The 21,724-nt window shown below is 38.5% G+C and overlaps 2 protein-coding genes across 2 annotated transcripts; one reads left to right on the top strand and one right to left on the bottom strand.

The window, feature by feature from the left end:
• The first annotated feature begins 166 nt into the window (after positions 1-166).
• LOC115616350 lies at positions 167-16,766 on the top strand. Its single transcript, XM_030505464.1, has 21 exons — positions 167-1,232; positions 1,672-1,812; positions 2,208-2,346; positions 2,618-2,808; positions 3,530-4,486; positions 5,885-6,038; positions 6,299-6,431; positions 6,845-7,096; positions 8,379-8,519; positions 8,794-9,042; positions 9,356-9,547; positions 9,977-10,144; positions 10,285-10,428; positions 11,219-11,429; positions 12,544-12,630; positions 13,410-13,532; positions 13,941-14,092; positions 14,789-14,875; positions 15,581-15,727; positions 16,070-16,264; positions 16,378-16,766. Exons 5-21 carry the CDS (start codon positions 4,297-4,299, stop codon positions 16,381-16,383), a joined length of 2,631 nt encoding a protein of 876 aa, XP_030361324.1. The 5' UTR covers positions 167-1,232; positions 1,672-1,812; positions 2,208-2,346; positions 2,618-2,808; positions 3,530-4,296; the 3' UTR covers positions 16,384-16,766.
• A 2,415-nt stretch (positions 16,767-19,181) lies between these two features.
• Positions 19,182-20,789, bottom strand: BTG4 (BTG anti-proliferation factor 4). Its single transcript, XM_030505448.1, has 4 exons — positions 20,617-20,789; positions 19,914-20,051; positions 19,552-19,747; positions 19,182-19,390 (listed from the first exon to the last, which is right to left on the bottom strand). The coding sequence occupies exons 1-4, from the start codon at positions 20,787-20,789 to the stop codon at positions 19,214-19,216; spliced, it is 684 nt and encodes a 227-aa protein (XP_030361308.1). The 3' UTR covers positions 19,182-19,213.
• Between the last annotated feature and the right edge of the window lie 935 nt (positions 20,790-21,724).

Raw genomic sequence — 21,724 nt, 5'->3', positions numbered from 1 at the left:
ACAAAACCATGTAGTGAATGCTATAAAACAGTTTAAGGCATCAGTTTTGGAAGATGTCTGTCTGGTAGCAGACAGATTAGCAGCACTAAAGGCTTCAGTAGAAGATATGAAGAAGTCTTTCACTACTAAGTTTTATCATGCAATACATTGCTTGCAAAGCCTGGAGAAAAAACAGCAAATAGCTTCAAGTCTCAAGAGTAATGGTGGTAAACTGGGTAAGTATAAAACAACCAGCCTGCTTTGTGGAGTAAACAGGGTCATTACACTGAAGGCTACAGCAATGCATCCATTTACATCACAGGATTCGTCCAACATATCAGCATTGTAAGCCTTTGAAAACAGTTCTTTTCATCACAAAACTATCTAATGGTTTATGTTTCTCATCTTTTTTTTTTTTTTTAATGAACTAGGTATGATCAAATATCCTGGCACAGAGATGTGGATCCCTGCAGTGTTTGGAATGAAAATCCCAGATCCTGGTGGGTCTGGTTTGATGGTGCCAATTCTGGGAATAGACTGTGACTGGAATAGTAGGCAGCCTTTTCCACTTGCAGGAACCATGGAAGATAGAGATGGAAAAGGTAGAGTAGGAAATTGAATTGAATGATGTAAGCAATAGAGAGACAAGGACATGTCGTTTTCAGAGTGAGGAAAACGCCCTACCAAAATAGATCTGTTTCTACCTCAATACTGAACAGAAAATATCAGTTTTCATGGTGTGTACATTCAGAAAAAGCAACACCAGAATAAGAGTGAAGGAGAGCTAAGACTGAGACCAAATCACAGTGGGGCTTTCAGACCTTCAATAATCTACTCTACTCTTTAGAACTATTCTGATGTTATTCTCAGTGATGGGGCCATAAATTGATGCTATTCAAAGGTGAAGGTCCACAGTGCCGTGGTCCAACACTTGGTACACAGCATTTTCCACTCACGAAAATTCAGTTTGTTTTTCACTGGGTGATTTGAAATCATTGTCAGTTCCTTTTGAACTTAAAAGCTGCCCACTAGGGCTGCAGCTGGAATTCATGATCTAAATTCTAAGTATTATACTTCGTTTTTCTTTGTCCACAGGCCTTGTTCCCATCACTATTGGTGCCAGAACCCTAAGTCCAGTTACAGGTGAAATTGGGCCTGTTATAGGTGCCCAAACCAACCCCTGGACACACAATGTAATTCCTACTGTTCAGTCTCTTGGAGCTTTACCAAGAAAAGCTACAGATCCAGATCTGGTAATTATAGCTCCAGCAAACTATCTTTACTTACAGGTTTGAGGTCTGTGGGAAATTCCTTGCTAATGCTTTTCCATTACTGAGAGGAAATTTTAATTCTTTCTATGCCCCAGACGTAGTATTTTCTTATAGTGCAAGATGAACTGAAATATGTGTATGTCATTTTACTTACATCTCCTCTTTTCATTGCCAGCTTTTTCTTGCCCTATCTGTATCTTCTTCTGCTGATCTTTGTACCCTCTAGTTCATAACCTTACCCTATCCCAAAATAACACTCACAGACTTGGGACAGCAAAGCATTCATCCCCCGTGGCAACAAAGTTGGACATACGCTGTCAAAAGCATTGAATGCAGATTACATCACTAGCTTTAATGAAGTTTATAACCTTCCTTCAGCTTCCTGCAAACCTGAGCTGTTATGTCTGCCACTGCTTTACAGCTGGACTTTCTAGAAAAGGAAATAAATTCAAGGCATACATACTGGCGTTGCAGAAGGAAAAAGGAAGAAGGGCTTCTTAGAAAGCTGACCTCACTATTTTTTCATGTCCCTGATGCTGCAAAAGAGGGAAAAGCACAGAAGGTATGGTGCATACATTTTGCAGATGGCTTTAGAAAAGTTCTTTAAAACTTTAAGTAAGTTTTGTTCACACATATCAAATCAAATATCACCGATGCTGCACCCAGGATGGTGGTGTTCTGAATCCAAGTCACTCTGCGATGCAAACCGAAAATGTAAACGGAGGTGTTGCTACTTCAGTGTAACCATTCCCATCTACACAAAGACAACACAATTCATAGTGGTTCATATCAGAAACAGGGGATATGCAATCAGTTTCTACGCAATCAGAACAATTAAAAGGCTAGGAAAAAGCAATAACCAAGTTCAGCAACCCCTTGCTCTCATCTGTCAGAGGAAAGAGTATCACAAGTTTGCAACATTATCTAAAATTTCTACTCCTCTTCCATTTCTTGCAGGTAAAATACAAGGAAAAAGTGAAAGGCCTTGAGGAAATATGCCATTTTCTTGAAGAGTCCTCTCTGCAGGAAGTTGAGAGACGAACCTCTAGGTGTTTTAGTAGCCAGCTGGCTACTGAACTATCCTTGCTATTCAAAGGTACAAAAGGGTAGCTACAACCAGAAGCGAGGGAGGCAAGGTTGTGCAGTTTTCTGTGATGTTTGCTCCTTCTAACAGGTTAGCTTAAGCCTTACAAACTACTTATGTCCTCCTGAAGCAAGGTAAGACAGAGGCAGGATCCAAAAATTGAGATTTTCTAAAAGATAAAGAATGTAGGTGTAGTGAAGCACATTGAGAAGGCATATTCAGATTTGCCCTGTGAATTTCCAGATTATCAGATGGTGCTGCTGCTAGTATTTGCTGTTTATAGCCGACAGAGATGAAAAAGAACAGGAAATACAGGTTCTGCTGGAGATCAGAAAGGCACAGGGAAAGCTGATGGAGTTCATTGAAAAGATGCAACTAGAAGAAGAACGAATATACATGCAGCTGACAGAGAGAGGAAAGCAAAGGAGCCACATCTCAAGTACCGAGACAGTAACAAACCTGAAGCTCAGAAAGGTGAGGTCACTGCTGGGTTGGGCTGAACATTCCCAGTCTCAGATGATAGAATACTCTGGTCTACCTTTGAGAGGAACTGTAAAGTGAAAGCTCTGAAGCCAGTATACTGTGATATTTCCAATTCCAGGACCTGCTACTTATAGACTTGCTCCTCTCCTACCTGACCTTCTCTCAATCGCAATGAGAAAAATAGAAATAAAAGGGAAAAAAAAAAAAGGTGGAAAGACAGACATCAATAATAACAATAAAAAGAAATGGTGAAATCCCCAGTCATCCTAGACACCCATTACTCAGATATTTAATGACAGACTTTTAGCAACAGCAATGTTTCATTGAACTGCGTAATTGAAGCTGGATTTCATTAAGAAATGCAATGGAATTGTAGAACAAAGTTAGCTGAACTAGGAGTAGACACAGACTGGAATTTGGAGTTAGAGACAAGAGCTGGCAAAAATGCTATGCTTTCCTTTATTTTTCTGAGTGGAGAAGATTCTCCTTATGCTAGGAGCCAAGCAGTCATTGACAGAGAATAAATGCAACCTACCATATAAAATCACAAATAAAACCTTTAAGGGCTATCCAGACACTAGTGCTCTAGAGTTGTTACAGATACACCAGCTTTGTATCTAATGACTTGCCATATTGTCTGTAAGAAAGCAACTGAAAGCCAGAACGTGCAATTCACTGGATGAAGGCTTATCTTTTGTATCATTTCTTCCAGGCCATACTTGCTCTTGCCTCTGAGTCTCAGCAACACCTACTGAAACAACAAGCTAATGTGGAGATTGCGTACGCCAAACTGGAATACTTGAGGGACTTGTCAAATATCCAAATGCAGCAGACTAAGGTACTGATTTCACCTCGAGGGAAATAAAAAACAATCATGTTTCTTACTTCCTAACAAAAGCATGAGCAATTGCCGTGTTCTGAGAATATCCATCCAAGAACATCGCTGCAAGACATCAGAGAGCTGTAAAATTACAAAAAACTCAAATGAGAATTGCAAAATGTGATTTATAAAGTACATACCAAAGAATTTGGAACTTGGAAATTCAATCAAATTTAACTTCAAAAGGCAGTTTTTTAACAGCAGGGTTAGAAAAAAAGTTAGAATAGAATAACATAGGATAAGTCACTTAGAAGGGACCTGCAGCGATCATCTAGTCCAACTGCCAAGTTTGTCAGTTTGACTATTTGCTGAGACACTTTAAACAGCTGGACCCCTGAAGTTCTGTACTTCCTAAGGAAGAAGCACCAGCTTGAAAGACGTGGAAAAATCTGGGAGTTGGGTGCTATGGGACCATAATCATTGCAAAAGGCTTTTAACATGCTGAGGCAAAGTGCTGTAGCATCTTCTTGAGTCACTGGACAGTTTGCATAGGATGGCTATGAATTGAAAATATAAGGTTTTCGTAAGAATGGAAAGAATGCCAGGATGCTTTTTTCAATTATATTTTTGACAGGCATGAAAAGGTTTTCGTCTGCTTTATGCTGTTTCAGGTGCATTTCTCTGGGTCACAAAAGTGTTTTGAAAACTATCAGACAAGCAGATTTTATGGCATTAGTGGGATCTCACACAGTACATGTGAGGTCATCCAACAAAACTTGATCCCGCTACTCAAGTCTACTGTTCGGATGCTGGAGGAAAATAGCAGTAGTGTATCACCTGAGACATCAGGTAGGCTGCTTTAATCTTTGGAAATAAAAAAAAGCATTGTTTTTATGCACCTGAACTAGCTGTATGTTTTTAGTTCCGCAGCTCCTGCAGAATGGAAAATCTAACCTCAGTTTGACAAGAGAAAATGCAGTACAAACCTAGAAATCAATAGCAAAGCTTTTACTTCCCCTGCTGAGAAAATTAAAATTGTAAATTACATTGTACAAGTCTGCCTGCCATATATGAGCAAATAGAGAAGAAAAATACAAGCTGTTCAACTGCTGAAGATATTTTAGATCTCATCATTACTATCAGATCTAGTGATAATCTATCTCACTTAGAAGACTGCTGTCTTCATGGATGTATGCAAAGGATAAACACAAATTCAGCATACATACTACCAGAGGAAATATGCACAATGGAAATGGGGTATTTGTTTTCCAGCATATGCCTTGTATTGCTGTCAGGTACTCCAGTGAATCAGGAATTGAGCAACAGTTTCACAACGCAGCTATTACTTTTTCCATTTTTCTATCACCTCTGGTTCCTTTTGAAAACACTGGTGGTTTTAGCTGAATTGGGAAGCCTGAAGATTCATCAGCACTTTAGAACTAATCAGTGGCTATTAAAATAGCAGGACTGCATTAAAATAATAGATACACACAGAATTAAATAGCCTTTTTTTGTTGTTGTTTGAGGCACTATTGATTTTCATTTCAGCAAGAGTATTTTAGCTCATGCAACGTGACTACTTCCAGCATAAAGAAAGGTGAGATTATCATTATAATATTTCTATTCAAGATGATGGAGGAAATAATCAGTTTTATTTTAATTGCATTAGACCAGCACTGGCAATTCGTAACAAAAAGTAAATGAATTAGAGATGTGCACTTTCAACCTCTTTTCCTCTAAAATAATTCTCTGTAGGATTCCTACATCAGCTGCAGGCACCTCTTAATTTATCTGTCCGCAGCAAAACATTAATTGATGGGTGTGCCTTTAGGTTTCTTTCCATCTACTCGTTTATGCTTGCGACAGATTCTATGCTGGAAATGACTGTCTGCATAAGCAGCAAGAAGATTCTATTGATTTAATATTTATCTGCTGTTGAAGTTTATTTGCAGTTGAAAAGTGGTATAAACCAGGTTTCCTTTCTCCAGAAGCAATATAGACAGACTTTCAGAATTCTCATATCCAGATCAAGACAACTCTCAAGGAATTATTGTGACTAGAATGGTTGGATGGATAAATGACTTTTTGAAAGGTCATTTGGCTTCATTCTAGCCAAGAACACTGCTACATTAACTATTGAATACTGTAGAGTTAAGGGAAAAAAAAATCCTAAGTGTGTAATAGGGTTTGACTGTATCTGAAACAATAATTCAGCAGTAAATATATTCTGTCATGTTTCTTCGACAGGCTACTCATCAAGCACTTTAAAAGCATCTGGTGCTCATTCAGAAGCATTAAGAGCTGAAGCAAGTCAGGAAACTGCTTCGGTTTCCATAGCCTCACCAGTCCTGCCCACTTCACTTTCAGAAAGGATCAGCCACGCACAAGAAATACAGACAAGGTAAGAAATCCTTGTTCTGCCTTGTTTAATTGCTTCTGCAAATTCAGTTACAAAATTACAAACTTTGCAAGTTTGAAAGGTTTTATCTCTAGAAGGCTTATATTTGGATTTTTTGTGTAGCTCAACAGAAGATATCTGTTACAGTCTACTGCTTGTTCTCCCGGCAATGTACATACGAACCTAAGAGTTACCTTATAGCAATGACTATATAAAAAGTAGGGATACCTCTTCAGTCCTGTCTCATGCATATCTGGTTGTAGGTTTTTCTTTGAGAAGCATGCTTGTGAACTGGCACATCTGGAACTGTCCTTATTGACAGAAGAAATAAACGCTATCTTTGCCTTTTATGAGTTATCCAAGGCTAAGGAAAAGGACTACCATAAAGGAAGTTGGGTAAGGTTGGCATTGTGCTAGAGTGCTCAGCTGATACACAGGAAAAGAAAGTTTTCCATTACCTTTTTGAATTCCTTTCAATTTTCCCACATCACTTCACAAAAGGAAACTGATGCAAAAAGGGGTTTATTAAAGAAGAAAGAAATCTTCTATTATGACCACTGCAAGGCAAAACAGAAACTAAATTAGTTTTTCTTTCTCAATGTTAAGGCACAAGAAGCACTGGCCTTATTTTCAGTAACACTTGGGTACTTAATCCCACAGTAAATCAGGCTACTTATGTTACTTAAACAAGCATGGATGTCTAGGTTTTGGCTATGATTTTTAGCGCTCAGATTCAGCATGACTCAATTCTCATTCCTTTGCTGCTCCTGATCATGAAGATATTTCAGTTGGGATGTTCATAATTTCAGGGGATGAACACCAGTAAAGGAACAGAAGCAACCAGCACAAAGGACTCACTTCTCAAAGAACTGTCAGAACACCACCACCATGCTGAACAAGCCCTCCGTCAGAAACAATTGGAAGAAATCAAGCATTCAGGTCTCAGCCCAGACTTAATATTGCCCAAACAGACCCTACATTTCCTGGAAGAAATCCCACGTCAGTTCTCATTTTGTCTTCGTGGTTTACAAATCCCAGATTCTAACTTCACTGAGCAGCAAGTGAGTTTAAAGCATTTTCTTCATTTTCTTTCTGCTAGTCCTGCTATTGTCACCTCACTGCTTCGCAAGAATGAATGTAATCTTCACTGGGTGATGCAAACATACATACTAGCTTTAGGCATTACCTGAGTGCCTGTTTTATGACAGCAGCTACCGGTATAACGTAAATGTTCCAGGTCTCCCTGTACTGGACTATTTTACTGCCTCAATACAGGTGGCAAAGCACTTTCTTTATCAAAGAAAAACAACTCTAAGTTTTAAACTACTGTTACACAAGAAAAAATATTACAAGTATGAAGCTTTTTTTTTTTGGTAACGTTTGTTTCTTTTGCTTACATGTTTAAACATATATTTTCTTTTTATTTCACAACCTGTCTTTTGGATTTTGGCGCTTTAATGGGCTTCATTCTATCCTCCACTATCTTAGGATTTTATTACATAGGATGAATCTACAACTATAATGTGCTGGTTTTCCTCTAGTCTGTCCTGGATTTTGCTAGGAGAGTAACCCTATGAGACAACCAACGAGGCATTGAAAAGCTTTGAGAAGAAAGTAGAAAAGCTCCCTCTTCTAATAACATTTTTTCCTCAAAATATGTTAGTTGTCATCTCATTTGTACTTCTTCACTTTCTAGAAGGGCCTGCTGCCATTTACGCAATCTGAGAGCCCACCCATGGTGTGGCCTTTCAGCTTTTACTGCTCCGCATACCCTTAGACCTCCTGCTACTGTCTGAACATGAAAACATTGTTAGAGAAAGGTTAAAAGATGTTTTGGCAACTTATAGAAAGTACTGTTACTATTTAGCCACTGTTGTGGGTAAATTCCACCTTTGAGATAACCTTGTTTATACAGGCAGCTTTTAATAATGCAGAGAGTCATTCTACAGTCCATAAATCTGTTCTGGGAGCAGGCACCTGCCTATCTCTTATTAAGCTAATGCCAAACTTTTTAATCCGTTTCCTGATTTCACTTAACTTTGCAGGGGAATAGAGGACTTGGAAACCAAAGCATTTACAAACTTTATGAAAACAAATAGGCAGGTAGAGGAGACATGCAGACTTTAAAAACGTCTATGAGGAAAACCCGCAGTGTGACTCCATGCCTTCATAAGTAGGAAAAGCTTCCACTGCAGCCTCTCCAACCTTAGAGAAAAGACTAGTCCAAACTGGCTCAACACTTCCCATCACAGTTCTATAGGAAATTGGATTTCACTAATCCCGGTGGCCACAGTGCTACTTGGTGTAGAAAATCCCTGCCCTTGTTTCTCTTTTGTGTAATAGAAACTACATTCCTGGGAAGTCAAGCATTCGCCAGACTCTCTAACTCAAATACTACAAGTTTCAGCAGCAAAGATAGTAAAGCTGGAAGCTCTGAGGCAAGCATGTCTATACAGAGTCCTGGATCTCTACAGCAACCTTCAGGTAGAGGCATTTCCTGCTTTTCATGTTTCACCCCTCCCTGTGAGAGCCTCACAAAGGTAACTCGCAAAGCCTGTAAGTGCACAGATGTCCATCCTGCCTGACAACCTACAGGACATGCAGGGCACACAGGCTAGGGCATGTGTGCAGACACATGGCAAAACCCTGCTGTCAAAAGCCCTGCCAATTACGCCCACTACAAAGCCACTGCTGGAAACAAGTTCACGTCTATAAAACACAACTCATTTGCTCATATCACTATGCTTACCTGCTCCAGATTCTGACTTGCCCAGAAGGTGTGATGAGGATCCTGAACAGTTTTGACTACAAAAATAATGGTGAAGAAGTAGCCCAAGAGGTTGCTCAGACTATTGAGAAACAGCAAGTAGCAAAAGCAGTGGCTTTTCTCCAGAAGCATCATCAGGAAGGGGATTTGCTTAAAGGTTTAAACGAAGAGTCAGAGGCTGAACTGAGAAACATGCAGGCACAATTTAGACTGGAACTTCAAACACAAGCAGAAGAAAAGGTACATCAGCTAAAGCATTGTATTGTCATTTGCTAACAGCTATACAGGGGGATGAGACTTTAGTAAAATCTCTGGCCATGTTATTTTAGGCTCAGCAATGTTTTGTGTGGTTCACAACTATTTGTCTCATGCAATCAGAGGAAACTTTTAGAAGCCCCATTTTAAATTGATAGATTCCACTGTGCTTCAGGGTAATTAATTTTTTTCCCCCCTCTGAATTCTTATTTTCAAACCTGCAGTGAGAACTGGAACATTTCCACACTTTCACAAGTCTGCAAGTCCTCTGTAAGACTTTGTAATGTTTTCTTTCCAGATGCAAGCCAAAGAAATGCAAGTGATCCAGAAGATGGAAGGAGAGAAGTTAGGGAATCTCGTGGCATATTTCATCCTATCTCAGAGGCACCTACGGCAAACAGTCATAATGCTACAAGACTGCCACAAGCTCAAGAAAATTGCCTTGAGGTCCCAAAAGGAGGGCACAGGCCTGGAACAGCTTGTTGTAGAAGTAAAATTCTCTTGATAGTTCGATTTAGAATCTGGAACTCCTCCAGTATGTTGTCACTAAGCTTTGAAGTTTACAAACTTCTCAGGAATTGTGTCTATTTATAGAGAAGGGACAGCTAACTCCAGGTTGCAGTATATTATACTGCATATTTTTTATGCCAAAAAGAACTGGAAATGCCTTGGTCATAGGTACTATAGATCAGATGCTTCAGATCCACTTTTTAACATAGATTTACTTAGAACTCCTTTGAGAATCTTATTTTTTATAAAGGGTGTATAGGCTTGTAAAATACAGTTACCTTGCTTCCTTTATGGCATTTTCAAAAACTCTGACTCTTAAATCTGTTCTCACTGTATTGTGGAAAGTAAGATAACCAAAGAAGGTTCACAAATCTCATGTTCTGTTTCACATGACCATTTTATCTTTCAGGAGTTATCGATTGATGATAACACCAGGGCCATTTCACATCTCCTGAAGGACAACACAGAGTATATATTTTTAGTGCTGGAATTTATACAAACTGTAAGGTTGTTACAACTGAGAGAGGAACAGTTTAAGGAAATAGTCAGAAATCTAAAAGGCTGCATCCAGGACAAGGTAAAACTAAAAATACATTACCTTGCAATTTTATTCAGAAAACGCTAAATAATTTGCATTGCTACTGTTACTGAACAAAAGACTTTGTTCTCCAAGTATCACTCTTTCCCGGATCTTATGGTTTGTTTTGTGACTTATAGTTTGTGGATGAAGCTAACATCATAGCCAGTGAACTGAAAAAATTCAGAGAGCAGAAAATGGGAAGGCTGGAGGAACAGCTAAAACTCTTCCTGGAAAGTAAAAGAACAAAGACGACTATTTCAAAGAATTTTGATCCGTTGCAGGTTAGCAAATAGCAAATCCCCAATTTTTTCTAATCTAACAGGCTGCGTCATATGCACAGTACATTAGACTAATGGCATAATGCTAATGAGACATGACTGCAGCTACATTGTGTGGATTATGTCCTGTACTATGAGATTCACCACACTTACATGAAGAAAATGGTCAAATGTAGAGATTAGGAATGCAAGACTAAGTAGCTGGAAAGGGATAAAAGCAGCACAGCTTTCAAAAGTAGGCTATGCCCCAAGTGAAAGTACAAGGGAACAAAGAAAAAGAGCGTAACAGAGTTTTCTTCATTACAGAACAATAATGCCACCTTGAAGCCCACAGGGTTTGGTTCCACAGCATACGCTGAACAGCACGATAGGGTACAGTGTGATCACTTCACACAGCTTCCCTTTTTTTTTCTCTTTTCTTAATGAAAGATTACAAAGACTGGTACTCCAGGAATTGCATTATCTAGTACAGAGTGCTAACCATTATAGGGTTTGAGAAATTTAACTGTAGAAAGCACACTTAATGGCCACTGTCTGCCCTAAACAAAGCATGTATTGCCAGAAAATTTTCACTCCATAAGGTGACAGTCTGCTGGAGGTCTCTGTATTTGTTTTCTGCTTAATATTGTTTTCAGGCAATTGAGTAATGTAAGGGAGCGGAAGTTTCTAAAATACAGACCCCACGTTTATGCAAGGGGAGAAGTAAAGAAAAGGTCACATAGAACCAAATATGAAATTTCCATTGTGCTTTTTATAGGTTCTTACTTTTATATCTCCTTTCTTTTCCTTGTAGAACCTGATGAAACAATGCATTGAAACAAAAACTTTCTTAGGAAAGGATTTTCACCCAAATTTACAGAAGTTGAGAATGAGACCAGAAGAAGTAAAAAAAGGAAAAGAGACTCAGCAAAGCAACAATCCCCTATCATCCATCACCAACTCCTATTGGGTCCCAGGGATACATCACAAGGCAGATGACCAGCTCCTATTGTTCTTGACTAAGAGTAAGTCAGGTTTGGCATAGGGAAATTAAGTGACCGATGATTCTTTTTTCATACTGATGCATTGGCTGAGGGACATTAATGCTTAGCAAATAAAATGAACAGAGAAGAGGTGGGAAGGAACTCAGACTATGGTTAGAATACAAGATGAAGAAGAATTATACAATTCTGGAAAAATATCTCCCATCTAACCATCAGCAGGAGAACACCTAAAGCACTCCTAGAAACTGAGCATATGAGCAGGAAGATTTTAGGTTAAAATTGCATTTTCAGCTCAGAAAATATCAGAGTTTCACCCTTTCAAGTAAAGGATAATATCAAAATTCAGATGTAAAACTGGATACTTACATAGGTGCTTGCTTTCTCTAGGATGTGAATAAAATTAAGTCCCTTACCTAGATGATGTTTATGCATCTGCAGAGCTGAGCTTATTCCAGCCTTGGGGTTAGCAGTTCTGTAGTGGTTTTCTTGAAACAGCAGCAGCTACTTGATAAGTAGAATTTCCTCTTCTTTGAATTGAAAAGGTTCCACAGGGATCAGGTACACTATCACATGTGATCAACTGCTTAATACTTCAGAGTCTTTCCCAGCAACTTCGCTATAAAGAGCCATTTATTTACTCATTAGTTTGATGAAGTGGGATAGCACAGTCGTGGAATTCAACTAAACACAAAGAAATATGGCAAAAAAACCTTAATTTGGAACAGATGAAAAATAATTTCTTCACAGAACAAAACTGAAATTAAAGAGAGCACACACCAAGTGCATCAAGCAGTCCAGTTGGCCTTGTTGCTCCCCCATCACCCTGAAAGCATCTCCCAGAACCTCCTCAACAGCAAGCAGTGCAAAGAGTCATGAAATTAGCAGAATGCCAGAGAAAGATTTCCTTACCTAGTCCCTTGGAGGCATTTCAATGCACTTCGGCAGTTTTAAATCGAAATTAGATGTTTAGTCAAAAAGTACAATTTTTATTCCTAACAGTTGATTTTTAAACTGATGCCTTAAGCCCAAATACTAATAGAAAAGTTGAGGTTAGCTTACGGAACAATGAGAGGAACAGACAGAAACCTATCTGGAATTGTTTGCAGTAATTAACTAGTAAATACTGTTCTCATAGGTATCAAGGTGCTGAAGCAGGCAGAACACCTGATGGCATCCAGAATCATTCTTCTGAATCCACAGTTCACGACACCTTCTCTGTATGGTAAAAACCTGAAGACACTGTAGTGGCTACTGCTCCACACACAGAGCTGCACAAAATGATCTCACAGTATCTTCTTTTTATGCCAACTACCTCCTTTTTATCTGCATAACAATGAAATACGTGAACCACATCTGATATCTGCATAAGTAACTTGTCTATAACTGAATTAGCAATGATGGAGTCCTTATAATAAACCAAATACTGGGTTTAGAGCACTTAAATAGGCAAATGTTGTATTCATGAGGTAGGGGGAAAAAAAATCCTATCAATTCTGATGAGATATAGAATTGGACACTTTGATAGAAAGTCACTATTTATAGAGTAAAAGGCAGACAGAACTGCTGTTTCTCACAATTAAAAAATGTATGGGTGACAAGGAACTTTTTTAGGAAAAATTGTGGAGAGTATTCTGTAAGCAGTTCAACAAGAACTATGGGAATGAGAAGTGGTTGGAGCTAGGATTTTTTTGTTTTGTTTGGGTTTTTTCTTTTAATTCGACATGTCATTCTTCCTCTTTAAACAGACTTCCATGTAATATTTGAGATACGTGAAAAAGGAGAAAACTAGTGCATTGGATAACATGAAAAGTTTTAATTAGAAAGATATTTTCTCTGCAACATTAACATCTTTGCCCAGACTTCAACATCATGCTCCCAACAGCAAAACTACATTTCACCTTATTAGTTTATGTAATTCCAATGTGCAAAATGTTTACTAAAAAAAATACGCGAAGACATGGATTGCTTAGCAAAGCAATATTTCCATTTTTGTTTACACAGGTGGTGATAAAACTGAGCATATAAAAACCTCTTTTCTTCTTGGTCTTCTGAAAGATGTCAACGAGGAGCTCCAAAGTCACGCAGTGGCAGCTGGACTATTAAAAAGCCAAACGCTAGACAAAAGTAAATTTCAACTCTGTTCTTCAACTCTTTACTTGAGTGTAATGTGAAGACTTCAGTTTCATCATTCAAGTAGCTGTTGGTTTTATTATGATAAGATTTGGCTGAACAAACACCATAACATTACTCTCCTCTTTTGAGGAAGTGTTCTACCACTGAAGGAGTAAAGACTCAGTACACAATGATCTTGACTTTGCTGCCAGTCAGCTCTGAGGCACATTAATGTGCTTAATGTCAGTCTTCTAGGCCTTAGGTATGAGAAAGTTCACTCAGAAAAGTGAAATTTTGGGGTTTATATTCAACAATGGTGATACAAGATGAGAAATGCAGTACATTTGTATTGCAGTGTTGCTTCTTGGACAAAGGAAATAAAAATAGAAACCAATTAATGAAATTCTACTGTTCTTGCAGAAAAAGCAAGCACTTCTCAGGGTATACAGGATGGCCTAATGACTCAAGAAGGAGAACTAACAGTAGTTGATCCTGCAACCCTTTCTACAAGAGAGTTTGTTGTGTACCAGTATGGCATCTCTGTCCTACAGTTTCTCAGGTTTCACATTGATGTAAGTTTTTAATATACTGATATTTAATGCTTCCACAAGATGAGAGTTCTCAAATAAATTCTTCAGCCACTAAGAAGCCACCAAGGCTTCAAAGTGTCTCACAAGATAAGATCAAGTAGGAAGTGACTCATGCGCAAGCATCAGGAATTGACCTTCATTTGTTTTCTCCACAATGGTGTAGGACTGTTTTGAAGTCAATCCTCTGCCCCACACGATTCACTGTCACTTCTTATGCTTGTCATGGCATCTTTCTTGAGCACAGCACTTAATTCTTGCATTACCAAATCCCTGCATACAGCATAGTATTGTAATAAAACATATTTCTTTTATAACTTGAAGCAAAGGTTCTTTCATTTTCGTCATAGAGTTTGCACACTATGGCTTTAGTCTAGTTAAAGTCCCCAGGGTCTTTCATAAGAGTATCAAATCATAATAAAAATCATGGTGACTAGAACCAGAGCTCCAGGGCTGGAATAGACTTTCATTTACTTAAATAGAAAACTGGCAAGATGAACTACTAGGATTTGCTGGGTTTTTTAAGCAATCTCCATTTTCATGAGTAGTTGTTGGCACTGTGTACCCACTGCAAATCAAAGCTGACATTTAAATGACTTTTATCCCATTAGTCCCGTCTTACTTTGCAGATTTGATGTGCATACACACTTTTTACAAAAGCATTTTTCCTTCTCTTCGTAGGCTCCAGAAATCAGCCTCTGTCTTGCCTCCAGCATACCTCTCAGTAATGCCACAGGCAATGCTTTCAGAAACTCTTTCTTCTATCAGGTTTGTCAGCTTCACATCTAATCCTTTCTCATATTCTCATACCCATTAATTTCAGGGACTAGGAAGTAAAATGCATAACGATTTCATATTTTCCAAGTCATAGTATGCTTGATGCTTTCTAGGAAAACATATTGATACAAGAAATTCTAAAACGTTAGCGGTATACTCCAGATATATCTGAACACAAAGTTAACAGAGCACTCTAGAGTACTGAGTTTGAATATATGTTTAGTGTGAGGGTCATACCCAAAGCACATTTATTAAATCAGCTCTGCTTACCCTGTTTATCATGTCCAAATTCTACCACTTCCATTTCTACCAAATGCTCTATAGGCAAGCTTTATAGAAGCCAGCAGTATATCAGCATTTTATTTGCTATAATTAAATTACAGAATCTGACTTTTTAGTGCTATTTATTTCTATAACTCTGGGATGTCGAGAAAGAAGTTTTCTGAAGTTCACAATATGTAAATATAAAATAGTCTAGAAACAGAGAATGCAAGAATGCTTTAGATTTGCATCATAGATTAAGTGATGTTTTATGACAATGCTGCTCTCATGTCTACATGGCTATCCCCAGGACTCTAATTTGAATCTTTCATTTCAACTTCCCTGAAATTGAAACAAACCATTTGAAGATCTGCATTAGCTGAGCTGACCACTGCTGTGCTCTTGTCTCAGCTCTGGATATTTGTTCTTCCTCAGAATTCAAAGCACAAGCTATTCATTTTAAAGGATTGCCTGAGTTCCGTAGGGAGTTTCCTTCTCCTCCTCGTGCACTGCTTAGCACACATCACTGCTGCTGACTTCAACCATGACACCAACCCACTCTTTCTGAGGCTATTTCATCAGGTACATCAACATGTTCCAAATGTAAATTATAGCAATGTTAGTAAAAAAGAAAAAAAAAAAAACATTTTAAAAGGAGGGTCTAACACCTTTGTACAAGTTCTAATAGCAAAAATCAAAAGGTGAGATGAAATCAAATAGCTAAGTGTTACCTGAACTGCCATTACAGTTACACAGTGGCTGTACAGCAGAATCACATTCAACAATTAAAAAACACTGCTTCACTTTAGGTGTAGGCAGCAATCCAGCAGAGTAATCCGCCATATCATGTATTAACATCCTCCCTGAGTACAGGTTTAGGTTTTTCGTTGGCATTTTATTTATTTTTCATTTTTCACTTTTTAGGCACTTAAGGCTTGTCTTACTGAAACATTCTCTCTAAGACTCCAGCTGTCAGCAGTTCTCCAAGGTGATAAGTGTTATGGAATAAATGAGCTGTTGCTAAAGGAACAACCATTCTCCAAGGAGGAAGTAAGTCTCATCTCCCAACTTTTTGAGGTGAAAGTGAAAAGCCTCACAGACATGGAAGCCTTTGAGAAGGTAATAAGAAAGATCATGAGACTGGTCTGGTTGAAAGCTCACCTTCTCTAAGAAACTACAAAAAAGGCTTTTAAAATTAACACAAATCTGCTTTCTTTGCTTCTGTGCTTATTGCATAACACATGAAGAACAACATCTTGCTCCATACAAAATTTGAGGAACCAGTAGATGACAAGTTGCTTGTGAAGAAAAAAGATCATTCCCTTCACGCCTCAAGCAGCTATGAAAAGGGCAGGCTTGGATGGAGGACACGGTGAGTGTGTTTTGACAGGAAGTATTATTAACTGTTGTATTAAGACAGCAACAACTGAACCATCTGGGGGGGTTGAAACAAAGCAAATCATGACACCTCTTCATCATGACTTCACTTTATACTACAAAGTCAATCTCCATAACCTTCTACATCTACTCCTGCTGTATAAAGGAGAGCTTAGATTTGATGGCAGCCTATGTCACAGTAAGAGTGATTACTTCTCTGTAAGCTACCATCTTTTTCACAGTAATGGAAAAGTTAAGTTCCAGTGAAATTTGTCTTTCTGGTTTGCTCTTGTGAGGAGTCTACACATATCACTTTAACAGTGGCATTTCTACTGTATGATTTTTAGCATTCCCTTCCATACATATATACACACACACACACTTTTTATTTTTTTAGCTTTGAAGAGGAAACCCACGCTTACTTGTCCACATCAGAACTTGAGGATAAAGTGGATATGTTAACTGAAGAGCTGGTGCATATCATAGAAGATGAACACCAGTTTCTAAACAGTAAAGGCAATGAAGACTTGCTTCTTTACTACCTTGAAATAACTGGTTTGGAAAAAGACTGTTTGGTAAAACAAATAAATGCGTTAGAAGAGAAAATAGCCCTAGGCAGAAAGCTGTAATGGTACTCGAGAACATTGGGTGGTTTGGTTCTAACTTGGTCCTCTGAATTTCTCCTCAGGCTTTAAGGCAAAGTAAATCTTATTTTTGTTTTCACCTTGGAGTATCTTCCTCGTTCATATTCATTAAATCAGGAGCAAAAGCAATGCAGTAATTGAAGCAACAAGATTTTAGCCTAAGTGATATTTCTGGCTATATCCAAAAGGTAAAGAGTCAAACACTGTTGGAAAAGCTCAGACTGAGAGTTTCCAGGAACAGAAGCAAAATACAGAATTGCTCAGAAGACAACTTAATGTTAAAAAAATTATTTTTCTCAACTAATGTATCACTTCATTACATGTTCTGAAGCTTTTACAGACATCAGCTGACAGTTACACTTCTGACATTGAGACAGTGAAAGCTGTAATCATAGAACAGCTAGGGTTGGAAAGGACCTTAAGATCATGTAGTTCCAGCCCTCCCTGCCATGGGCAGGGATGCCTTACACTAATCAACTCAAGTAACTGTACCTACACAATTACACACCAAGAGCAAGAGATATGGTCTCCACAACTAAAAGCAACTTACCCAGCCCAGACAACCTTTATTTATTCTGAAGTCACCATATTTCAGCTACTCTACACAGTACCACCTCTACTGGAATGAAGGTCCTGCACTGCCGAAAGACTAGCCTGGCTCTTAACCTTAGAGAAAGTGTCTTTCCTCCTCCCAAATTCAAGACCCAAGCCCTGAAACACATGAAACACTCAGTATTTGCTGATCAATGAAACATCAACTCTTTGACCACCACAGCCTCTGGTTTAGGTAAAAAGCAACAGGGAAAAGAGCAGTTACCCAAGGTCCTTCCTTCCCTACCAATGCAAGAATTCAAGGAGGCACAGGAGAAGGTATAAATTATTTCATGAGTCACTGAATACCCTCAACATTAACACTGTTACCTCATTATACATCAGTGCATTCAACGCTGGTAAGCAGACAGGTAGTTATTACTTCTCAAGTTATGATCTCCTCCATCCTCTCAGAATCACTGAATCAATTGTTGACACCTTCACCCTATACACAGGTGCTTATTTTGATTTTGCTTGGAAAAAGCCACTAGTAATGACAGTAAAGGGATTAAGGTATTAGAGTGCAAGTTCTATTATCAAAGCAGCAAGTAATTTGAAACACTGCTTCTCACTTATGGTAATCAAGAAATCCCTCCTCACACCTTGACTCAATTTAATGAACACCCCACATATTGCAATATCCACATATTTAAAAAAGAAAAAAAAAAAAAACACAAAACAAAACCCACAAACTCAAAACTAAACACAAAATGAAAACAAACTTTAAAAAAAAAGTCTTCTAAAAAAGGGAAATTATCTCTAGTGACGGGAAGCGCAGGATTTTTTACTTTTCACTACCAAACCCTAGCAACACCAAGTTTATTGACAAATTATTATGCAATGTTACACAACTGACATGGGTTTGTTCCATAAAAATATGGACTATGATGAAACATGGCTGAGACATGACTGTGAGAACAGTTGATTACAGCCTTTGGTCTCCTTCCAATTATTCCCATCATAATTAAAAGATAGGCTAGGATACACTCAAGGGGGAGTATAGAGGTAATCCTGCTTGTGACATGTACATGTTTTGCTCACAGTGTAGCTGCCTTTGCTACCTTCTCCAGAAGGAAGCAGATTATCATTCAAAGCAACTTGCAGGATGTTTCTATCATACTTGACTTACTTGCGTTCTCACTGAAAAGCATTTTAACTCCCTTCTGGGCACTGACAGCAGATCAGACAGCTTTTATAAAAAACATGAGCAGATTTATTGATATATGCATTTCCTTTTTAACTTACAAGTAGGGCCTCCCCTTAATTTTAAATCTTGTTAGCATTATAAAACATTTAAAAGGTTCTATAATAAAACCCCAAAGTTTCAGATGCACAAAGTAAGAGATAGGGATTAGACAGTAAGTGCTTTCTGTTTTGATGAAACTCTGTAGTGCCAGCCTTCATCCCATACCATAGCTCAATGTTTCAACAGTCTATAACAGGGGCAACCATGGATCTACCGCTTGGTGTTGACCCAGTGGTATCTATCAACATGCAGTCCTGTGAAAGCAGCTGTTGGCCTGTAGACTTTGTGACCCCTGTGCTGGGTATAGTTTGAGCCATCGTTCATATAGGTCTTCCTATGAAGATAGTGGGACCAGGGCTGTATGGGTGCCTTGTAGTAGTCACTGAACTAAACAGCAAGAAATGAGATAATGTTAACATGTGTTTGGGAAAGAGGGGGGGGTTAGGCTGGCCATCCAGTGTTAAGTCTATTGCATTTCTTCATGAGGGAACCTAGAGGGCAGATGGTAGCTCTTACTTGAAAACCACATACCATTGCTACACACTTACCTGGTAAACGCTGTTAGGATTGCTGACAGTAGGGATAGCTTTTGGCTCCCTGTTGAAGCTCTCCTCATCTGAAGAAACACCAGAATGATAGTCTAGTGCTGCTCTCTCAACAGCATAGCTGATCTGCTGAGGAAGCTCTGGGTTCTCCTCTCCCTCAAAGTGCGCAATTGTGAAGGGCCGATTCTTCTCTCCATATCTGAAAGTGACTGTGTTAGTATAATGCAACTCCGCACTAGCAGTATAGACCTCTATTAGTAGTCAGCTGGCACTAGTAAGTACATACAGGCTGTACTAACATCCTTGGAGTTAATCAAGTTTGTACAGGACACTTGGCATGCATTAGCCACAGCTTTCCAACTCACCTGCAACACACCTCAAAAGGATCAACCCATAGTGTCATCTCTTTTGGCAAACCAAGCTTATTAAAGTCCACGTTACTCTCCACACAAGCTTGCTCCAGCAGTGGATCTCTTGTCTGATGTTTGTTTATTCTTATACACCTAGTAAGGACAAAACACAGGTGGATTTAAGATTCGACCACTACTTTGCAAGTTCTGCACAACACATTCACGCTGTTGATGCAAGTTCTCCCTTATAGCCCCAACCAGCAATTTAGCTTTATAAGCTGACTGATACATCCAAACAACATTTTGTTTGTTTTAAATACTTAATGCAGCAACTCGCTTCATGGGTAATTTTCAAGAGGATTAAAAGCAGTTGCAATAAATCCACAAGTCAGTTTAAGACCACTTGAATTTTTCTTTTGAGAAGTCAAGAAGTCTGAGGACTACTTAAAACACTTGGTGCATATCATCTTAAGATTTCCACCTCAGCTCTCTAGTCACACCTACACAGGCACACACTAAAGCAACTTTCAAATAAGTCCATCTTTACTAGTTTTCATTCCTTTCCTCAAGATTAAGGGATAACTAACTGGTTCTCTTTCACTTTTTCTGTCACTTATTTCCAATTTCAGGGCTCCAGCCACTGAAAGGCTACTCCATACATCTTGAGTGCCATGCAAAGGCTCCATTTCCCCTCCCCTTCTACTAAGACTCCTCTTACCTGAAGGCTTGTCCTCTGGATGGATTGTCCAAGTACCAGTGATTCTTATACTTTTCAAACAGTACTGTTGTCAATTTAGCTGCAAATTTCTCCATTTTACGCTTGCTCAGCTTATCTTCCCTTTTCACTAGCCTTGTGATGAAGAAGACTGTGGCAGCAATTTCATCTTTCATTTTAAATTGAAGCATACAAGGTGCTTTAGCTGTTGGATAGTCATCAGCAGAGATGAGACACTACATTAGAGAGATTTAATAACATTAACATGCTACCAATGTCCAGAGACAGATATACCATAACCTACATAAGCCATGCCAGATAAAGCCTAGTAAGCCCAACTGCCAAATAACTAATAAAGTTTGCTTTGGTTAATAAAACCAATACAGTGACTTACTAGAAGGCACTACACACATTATATACACTAAGCACATTAACAGAGTATTAAATAAAAGTTTAAAAGATGCACTTATTATACATTATAACAGCCAGCAGTTCTTAGACCTATATAGCTCTTTCATAAACAATAAAGAACATAAACATTACCTTTGTCAGACCAGAGTTGTCAAAAACTTGAAATATACTTTACAAACAGCTTCAAATAGCCATCAATGAAATACACCTAACGCTACAAAAACCTATAGCACTTATACAAGAGAAAAAAACACAACACCCAAACCCTGCCCACTCACTTTTCCTCTAGTATAGCTTACTTGTGGTTTATATAGAACAGGAAATCATGTGGCTCTGGGGAATGTAACTATATTCAGGTGTGCACCATTAGGTTAAGTAACATGCTGGTTTCAAAGCTATTTCCAATTTACTTGGTTTTATTCAAATATCAGCTCCTTCTTTTAGGGTATATTTAACTGATTTAGCACTGTATTCTGCTGTGTCTATCAGTCCATCTCATGAGTATCTGCGAAATATTTAAGTGAAATACTCACTATCAGAAAAATATTACAAAGCTTGTTAATTACTTATTAAAATAGCATTTGACTAATTCTGGCAGATTTTACACAACACAGTTCCCTTACAAAGCCCTCAGATTCGGTATTCTTTATTTTGAAAATTGGATGACTCTGTATTTATCATAACATTAATCTTCCTAGTG

This window comes from Strigops habroptila, chromosome 17, assembly GCF_004027225.2.
Source record: "Strigops habroptila isolate Jane chromosome 17, bStrHab1.2.pri, whole genome shotgun sequence".
In the NCBI taxonomy this organism is placed as follows: Eukaryota; Metazoa; Chordata; class Aves; order Psittaciformes; family Psittacidae; genus Strigops; species Strigops habroptila.
This window is presented reverse-complemented; position numbering and strand designations above follow the sequence as displayed.